General features: G+C 63.5%; 1 protein-coding gene across 4 annotated transcripts in view; it reads right to left on the bottom strand.

Moving 5' to 3' along the window:
* Nucleotides 1–6: 6 nt before the first annotated feature.
* Nucleotides 7–8,096, bottom strand: part of TMEM63A (transmembrane protein 63A) — a 29,674-nt gene continuing 21,584 nt past the window's right edge. For all 4 annotated transcript variants that reach the window (XM_047077152.1, XM_047077154.1, XM_047077155.1 and 1 more), the window contains 9 exons: nt 6,804–6,910; nt 6,622–6,708; nt 6,142–6,204; nt 4,352–4,514; nt 3,923–4,028; nt 2,399–2,566; nt 1,634–1,749; nt 1,329–1,391; nt 7–849 (listed from right to left, as the gene is read on the bottom strand). In XM_047077152.1, the coding sequence (XP_046933108.1) occupies nt 670–849; nt 1,329–1,391; nt 1,634–1,749; nt 2,399–2,566; nt 3,923–4,028; nt 4,352–4,514; nt 6,142–6,204; nt 6,622–6,708; nt 6,804–6,910 (1,053 nt within the window). In that variant the 3' untranslated portion in view covers nt 7–669. The remainder of the gene's footprint in view (nt 850–1,328; nt 1,392–1,633; nt 1,750–2,398; nt 2,567–3,922; nt 4,029–4,351; nt 4,515–6,141; nt 6,205–6,621; nt 6,709–6,803; nt 6,911–8,096) is intronic.

Below are 8,096 nucleotides of genomic sequence, written 5' to 3'. Positions count from 1 at the left end.
CACCAGTCTGGCCGAATGAGCGCTTTATTCGTGGTCCTCCTGCCCTTGCCTGCTGCAGGGTGACCTGCCCCAGCCACTGTCACTGGCAGTGTGATACAGAAACAAGGAGCCTGGTCCCTTCCTGCTCCCGCGGTGCAGCCCCGATGGGTGGGAGACGGCTGGATGCGGTGATGGGGGGGTCTGGAAGGAACCCGCCCGGAGCTGCGCGCAGGCTCTTTGGTTATCAGCTGGGTGTGTGCCCAGAAGTGGTGGGCAGTCCGTCCTCACAGAGGAGCAGTCCTTCGCTGTGTCCTCCCGGGTACCCGGGACGGCCGCAGGGGCTGCCGGGGCACCGTTCCCACGTGTGGTCCTGCGGAGTCACCAGGGATGTGTCCCAGCTACAGAGCCGGGACATTTATGCAGAAGGGGGACCCGGAGACGCACAGAGTCCCCCGCAAGCACCGGCCCCCCTCCCCGCTGCTGTGACCAGAAAGGCCGCCATTCCCTGCATGGCGGCCCCACCCTGTCTTCCTCGGCCAAGGGCCCGGGGAACCTTTCTGGGTCCGTCTTCCCAGAGCAGGTGTGCTTCACACAGGTCAAAGTAGTCCTGGGCCTGGTTGGGGCCCGAGTCAAGCCGCTTTTCCACCTGGGTCTCCTCCTCTACGTCCTCGGAGCCTGGCCCGGGCGCCCTCAGGCCTCCTGGTAGGCAGCCGGCCTGCTGTCACTGTCGCTGTCCGCAGGGCCCTGGGCGGGACACGGCCCCAGGACGGTCCCACTGATGTCACAGATGGCGCCATAAGTCTGCTGATGCTGTGGGGACAGGGCCGTTCTCTCCGAGGACAAGCCGCTCAGAATCCGGGGCACGTAGGGCTGCCGACACACGGGGGCATGAGCACCTGGAGCGGGGGCTGGGCACAAGATTCCTCCCCCCCACCCCCCTGCGGGCCCCTGCCCCAGAGCCTGGCTGAGAAAGGCATTTCTGCCACCCGCCTGCCCGTCTCCTCGTCCGCGGAGGCAGGTGCACCCCTGGGTAGCGAATCTGAGAACCGTCTCCCTGGGGCTGGTCCAAGGACTGACACCCATCAGAGTGCCTGAAGCGGCTGGAGAGAAGACCGCTGCTGACAGGGTCTCTGTCCCAGCCCTGGCTCTTGTCAGGGACCCGGAGCAGGACCCCGGGGGCTTCACGCAGCAGGCCGCAGCGGGCATTAGCCACGCCGGGAAGGGAGGAGGGCAGCCGGCGAAACATCCAGCCCTCTCCCGTGACCTCAACGTAGGAACGTGGCTGCCACGCGGTCGGGGCCCTTCTGTCTGGACAGGAGATGCTCGGCACGTCGCCCGGGGACACTCACCGTGAACGGCGGTGGCCTGTGGGCCTCGGCCTCGCTCCCTTTGTCGCTGGCCGATTCTTCCGTCTGCAGACACAGCAGAAACTCGCGATGAGAGACCAAACGGCCCTTCCCGGACGATCGATCACCCTCCCAGCACACAGACCGGCACCGCTCGGGATAAGAGCACCAGCTGGTGCCAGGCTCCCGGCAGCAGGGGCCGGGGCAGGCGGCGCAGGGCAGGGCAGGGGCGGGGAGCGCAGGGCGCACCCCAGCCCCAGGCCTGCCCCACGGAGAAGCTGCACGCGCTGGGACGAGGTGCCCCTTACCCTGTAGTTCAGAGGGCTGAGGTGCTTGAAGCATCCGAAGCAGGTGTAGGCCAGGCAGACCAGGATGGTGAGCAGGACGGCCAGGAAGGTGAACAGGGTGAGGGGGGCCTTCAGACCTGGGGGCACAGGGACGCCAGCCTCGGTGGGGGGGGAGAGGGGCCGCGTCTGGGGCAGGAGCCGTGCGTGACCTCTCCCTCGGGCAGAAGGGAAAGAAAAGAGCCTGCCCCCCGCCCTCCAGCAGCTGGGGTGGTGTCTTCATAGCTGGGACAGACAGAGGGACCCGCTGGCATCACCCCCGCTTGGATTGCAGGAACTGGGACACCGAGTCAATGGCCTGTGCCAACGGTCAGCCCCCTCCAGGATCCAGCGTCCTGGGCCAGGCGGGACGGAGGCTCCCCCAACTGGCCGGGGCTAGGTCACGTCCTGTCTGCCTTTTTCTTTTCCCGAAGAGTGTCCATTTTCCCTCCTCCACACCCACCCCCCAAAGAGCAATCTGGGCCCACTTGCCCGTCCCCTCTGGTTCAGCCCCTGCGGAGCTCACAGAGGGACTGCCTTCTAAGGCTTCTCGAGCGACGTGGCCTCCTCCAGGGCTCCCCGGGCTCAGGCGAGCTCAGGAACCAGGGCTTCGACGCTGTCCCCAGCCAGCCCTCAGCCCGGGTACCGCGTTCCGGCTGGACACCGGGTTGGATGCTGGCGTGGATGCGGAAAGCGGAGGCCGAGGGGTGCCACCCGCCCCCACCCCACCCTGGTCAGAGGGCCCCTCACCCAGGCGCAGGAAGGAGAAGAAATAGAGCCAGAAGAGGCACAAGATGGGGGCGGCCAAGGCCTGGTTGACGGCCGCTAAGTGGATCCTTTTCTCCAGCTTGGCCGGGAGGTAGGCAAAGTACAGGTTGTGACGGTCCACCAGGTGCTTGAGCAGGATGTAGGTGAGGCCTGCGGACACGGGGCCGTGAGCAGCAAGCCTGGCGGGGCCCCAGGGGCCCCCGTGCCCCCTCCCTCCCGGGGCATCGATCTGTCCACGGGGCCGGGCTGGTCCGCCATCTGACTACACGAAGGCAAAGTGGGGCTCAAAGCAGATCCCGGCAGCTCGGGCGTGCTCCCGCGCTCGCTCGCTCGCTCTCTCCCCCGCCCTCTCCCAGCTTCTCCCTGACCCCAAGGAGTAAAAGGCAGCTGTCATTCTGTCCCTAGGGAAAACAGAAATTCTAGGATCATTTTGCAGAAAGAAGTTACTTTGTACCGGATGCCTGGCCCGACCTCTGCCCGGGCCCTCCCCCGCGAGCCCCCCACCGTCCTGTCCTGCCGGGCTCCCTCTCTCCCTCCCTTCCCGGCTCCAGCTGACCCTCCGCACTCCTCAGTCAGCAGATGCCGGAGGGTCCTGCCCCAGGGGCGGCACACAAGGTGGATGTGCTTCTGTTACAGGATCTTTAAAATTTTGTTTTGTTTTTTATTTTTTTTTAAAGGTTTTATTGTTAAGTAATCGCTACACCTAACGCAGGGCTTGAACTCACAACCTGAGATCCAAGAGTCACACATTCCACCGACAGAGCCAGCCGGGTGTCCCTGTTTTGTTTTCAAAGAGTAATACTTTTGGGGCACCTGGGGGTTCAGTCGGTTGAGCGTCCGACTTCGGCTCAGGTCATGATCTCACGGTTTGTGAGTTCGAGACCCGCGTCGGGCTCTGTGCTGACAGCTCAGAACCTGGAGCTGCTTCAGATTCTGTCTCCCTCTCTCTCCCCTCCTCCCCCACCTGCACTCTGTCTCTCTCAAAAACAGACACTAAAAAAAAAAGTAAACCTGTTGATTTTTTAAATAGTTCAAGAGTAAACGGAAAACTAAAACCTCCTCCCGCCCCTAAACCTCAGCTGCAGTGCCAACAGTGTGCTGGGTGTTCTACTTCCTTCTAGAATCTTCCACCCGTCTGCAGTTCCTCACGTTTATTTTAGCTGCAAGACCTCGGTCTTTAAAGTCAAACAGTCCTCAGCTCAGATCCTGGGTCTACTCCTCACTCGTGTCACGCTGAGTGTGAAAGGGGCCACAAACGAGATGCGTCGAGCGGTACGAGTGACAACCCGCGGAGCGCACACATTCAGAGCGCGTCCGCCCCGCGGCGCGGTCACCCGCGAGCCAGGCGGTAGCTCCCGGACGCTGGGATCAGGGCGCCACCAGGGATGGCCAGCGGGACCAGGGATGTCCCTGTGGCTCCCGGGCGCTGCAGAAGTCCTCAGTGTGCGGGGGGCACCCCTAGGGTGCCCTGAGGGGTCAGCCACCGCCCCCGGGGGCCACACTCACCGAAGGGCGCGATGATGGGGCAGGTGATGCTGTAGGCCATGATGACGGTGAAGACGCACAGCATCCACGCGTACATGGCTCCGAACTCGTACTGGAAGGCCTGGTTCTGTGCCGAGAGGGCAGAGCGCAGGGTTTGCTCCAGACGCCACCCGCCCACGCCACGGGGGCCGTAAGGGGAGGACTTTGGCGACGGGAGGCTCACGGCTGCCCCCTGCCCCACGGACCTCTCCGGCCCCGCTCGCCTCACACCCAGGCCGCCCGGGGTAAGGGAGTCTCGTTCTCTCAGTGTTTCCCTCGCTCCAATCGGGTCTACGCAGCAGGCCCGAGAGTCCCGCGTCTACGCAGAGGACAGGTGCAGAGTGCGTCCTCCCCCCCCCAGGACGTGCCTCCCGGGTGATCACCGGCCCCGTGGAGGGGGGCGGGGTGTACCTGCTTGATGTTCCTGCGGTCGGCGGCCGTCTTGGCCACGACCATGCGGCAGGTGTAGAGGACCAGGCCCGGCAGCCGCAGCAGCTCCATGCCGTTGCCAATGAAGGCCGAGGCGATGACGTAGTTCACAAAGAAGGCGCCCTGGTCGGGCAGGAAGACGCACCTGGGGGGCGGCCGGGCTGTGAGCCTCTTTCCCCCCCCCCCCCGGGAGGGGTGCTCGGCGGGGGGGGAGCGGAGCCCCTGCATTTGGTGCAGACGCTCGCTCCGTGTTCCGGACTCAGAGATGAAAGGGGGGCCCTGCCCCCGCCCCTGCCCTGCCCTGCGGGAGCCTGCATCCCAGTGAAGGGGACACACAGCGTGCCAGGTGTGACGTGTGCTCGGAGGAACCGGAGCAGAGGAGGGACGACGTTCCCCCTGTTACACGGGCCGCCAGAGAGGTCTAAGGAGGTGAGACCCGTGCTCGCGGAGCAGGAGGGCAAGGACAAGCGTCCGGGAACCGGGCAGAGAGCGGCTCTCGGCGGGTGCGGGGTGCGTGCACCGACAGGGCAGGGGGGCCGCGGGCCAAGGAGAGGCAGGGCACGCGTGCAGGGAGGGCTGGGGCTGCACAGGGGTGGCCGCTGGCATCGGTGAGGCGGGGCGACTGGAGAGGTGCGGACCAGGTGCAGCGGGGGAGGGCACGGAGGGGACAGGCGCCCCAGGGCCCCTAGGCTGGAGCAGACAGGGCCTCGTGGGCAGCCCTGGGCGCGGGGCCGCGGGTGCACGGCGCCCGCAGGCTCCAACTCGGGAGCACGGGGGCACGAAGGCCGGGGTCCAGCTGGGGTCACTGAGAGCAGGGCCACTGGCGTCGGGGAGACGCAGGAGAACCCGCGAGGGGGAGAGAACCGGGACAGGGCCATCCTGGAGCCTTCGCGGACGAAGGCGTGACTATGTGTCAGATGTGGCTGACGGTTCGTGAAGGTGAGGGCCGAGCCCCGAGCGCCGATCTGGCCATCTGGAAGCCACGGTCCACCCAGACGGGAGCTGGCCGGGTGTGTGGGTGCCCGCCTGTGGCCGCCAGCCCCCGAGCCCTCAGCCTGACCAGCAAGAACCCACGTGGAATAATTCGGTCTAATCTTCCCAGGAAACGCGGCCAGCCTTCCTACCAACCCTGGGTTGGACGAGTCAATGCCAAGGCTGGGGGCCGGTATTAGGGCCCAAAGGGTAGGGCAGTCGGGGCTCAGGCCGAGTTAACGGGCTGGGTAGCCCAGGGCAAGCTATTCCAACATCTCTGAGCCTCAGTCTCCCCATCCCCCCACGGCTTGTCGTAAAGGTTCAACGAGAAAAATAAAGCATTTAGCCCGCAACGCCCTCTCAGGGGGACACATCCCAGAGACAGGTTTAATTCTGTTCTCCGGGGTAAAGAGGGCCCGGGCCCAACCACACAGCCGCGCGGCCGTCCCCACCCCCGCCTCCCCGGCACCACTGGGACCCACGGGTTCCCTCTCCCCGAGCGGCTCCGTTCTCAGTAAGTAAGTGAGTTTCCAAGAATGAACAAGACTGCCCCTGATGGAGTTTCAGCCTAAAAGATTAACCACACTTCTGCACACATGGCACAAAGCGGGTCAGCTTCCACCGGGCGGCCTCAGCCCTGCCAGGCGCCGGGGGCTTCCCCGGCCCCGATGGCCTCAGGAGGAGACGTCTGTGCCGGGCACAGGCCGCCGCGCCCCCAGCCCCAGCGCAGCCACGGCCGAGCCCCCGTGGGACCTCTCCCCGGGACTGCGGCTCCAAAACGCAAGGTGGCCGATACTTACTCCAACCTGATAGAGGCTTCGGAGGAAGTTTTGTCAAAGAGCCACCGGAAGAAAAAATCCAGACTGGAAGAAAAATGAATCCCGTAAGAATTTATGTCCAGCCCTCCAGGTGATCGCGACCCGTTTTCATTCTTCCCTGCTCTCACCAGCAGGCGGGACATCAGGACCCCATCTGTCGTCTAAGGTGCCCCCCACTCCAGAGCAGCCTATGAGGGGCTGCTGCAACGGCGGCCCCCTCCCTTAAAACCAACACAGCCGTGACTCGACCCTCCCCCTGGGCGGAAATGTTGTCTTCAAGCTTCTTTTTAAGGAAGAGAGACCGGATCTCCAGAACAATCCGTGAGCCTGCCGCCCAACGGCACCCCAAGTGGGAGGGACCAGCTTAAGTGTCGTCAGGGATCTGCATCCTCTAAAACCACTTGGGGACGGAGCCGTCCAGACCCTGACTGTGAACTCAGGGCAGGAGGTAACGACGCATACCTGGTGAGGCCAAGGGACGGCAGGATCAGCACCATGAAGATCAAGAATATATAGACCTTGGACATCATGATCTCGTTTTCTCCTGACCTGCAGGAAGTCAGAGGTGAGCCCTGCCCGGTGCCCCCCCCCCAAGACCCCTGCTGGGCGCCCACGGACGCCGTCGGGCGAGCGTCCTCACTCACTTGGTCCAGTGAGACTCCAGCAGCGTGGAGTAGTAGACGATGGTGGGGAGCAGGGCCGAGAAGGACCACAGGAGGAGGGTCGGGAAAAACTGACTGATGACCGGGTCCTGCAAAACACGGCCCACAGAAGACACAGGTGGAGGGGCTGTGGCCACGGGGGCTTGGAGGCCACGACCTGCTGTCACGGCGACTCTGGGAACTCCCGATCGCCCTTGCCTTGCCCCCTGGAGCCAACGCTGTGCCCCATACAGAGCAGGTGTCCCATGCCGTTGGCCGAACAGACCAGAACGGCACTCGGTGTTAGTAGGGCTGGTTGAGCAGAGAAAGTAACTTCACCTACAACCGATCTCCACCTGTCTGACTGCCCAGAGCGACCGCGCCCCCCCACCCCCACCGCCGGCTCCCCTCTGCGCAGCCAAGGGCAAGTGGGAACACGGAAGCCAGGGCCTCCCCAGGAGGCCTGCCCGCTCAGCTCCCTCCCGCCCAGCAGGGACCTAACTCCGCCTGTGCCTGATATGCTCACTATTGCAATCACACGAGGTGCCTACTTTCCCTGATAAAACGGGCATTTTTAAAAAGCTGCGTACTGGGGCGCCTGGGCGGCTCAGTCGGTTGGGCGTCCGACTTCAGGTCAAGATCTTGCGGTCCGTGAGTTCGAGCCCCGCGTCGGGCTCTGGGCTGATGGCTCAGAGCCTGGAGCCTGCTTCCGATTCTGTGTCTCCCTCTCTCTCTGACCCTCCCCCGTTCATGCTCTGTCTCTCTCTGTCTCAAAAATAAATAAACGTTAAAAAAAAAAAAATTTAAAAAGTTGCGTACTGGGGCGCCTGGGCGGCTCAGTCGGTTGGGCGTCCGACTTCGGCTCAGGTCATGATCCCAGGGCCGTGGGATCGAGCCCCATGTCAGGCTCTGCACTAAGCCTGGAGTCTCCTTGAGATTCTCTGTCTCTCTCTCTCTCTCTCTCTCTCTCTCGCCTTCTGCCCCTCCCCCACCCCCACCCGTGCACGCTCTCGAAGAAAAAATTTAAAAAGTGCTATTGAGGGGCGCCTGGGTTGTTCAGTTGGTTAAACATCCGACTTTGTCACGATCTCGCGGTTTGTGGGTTTGAGCCCCGCGTCGGGCTCTGTGCGGACAGCTCGGGGCCTGGGGCCTGCTTCGGACTCTGTGTCTCCCTCTCTCTCTGCCCCTCCCCTGCTCGCACTCTGTCTCTCTCTCTCTCTCAAAAACAAAATAAACATAAAAAAAATTGTTTAATGCTATTGAATGAGACTAGAGTAAATGAACTGTAGAAAACGG

Source organism: Lynx rufus, unplaced genomic scaffold (genome assembly GCF_022079265.1).
Source record: "Lynx rufus isolate CCGP_SWC_20201006 ecotype Redwood Valley unplaced genomic scaffold, mLynRuf1.p SCAF_15, whole genome shotgun sequence".
NCBI lineage: Eukaryota > Metazoa > Chordata > Mammalia > Carnivora > Felidae > Lynx > Lynx rufus.
This window is presented reverse-complemented; position numbering and strand designations above follow the sequence as displayed.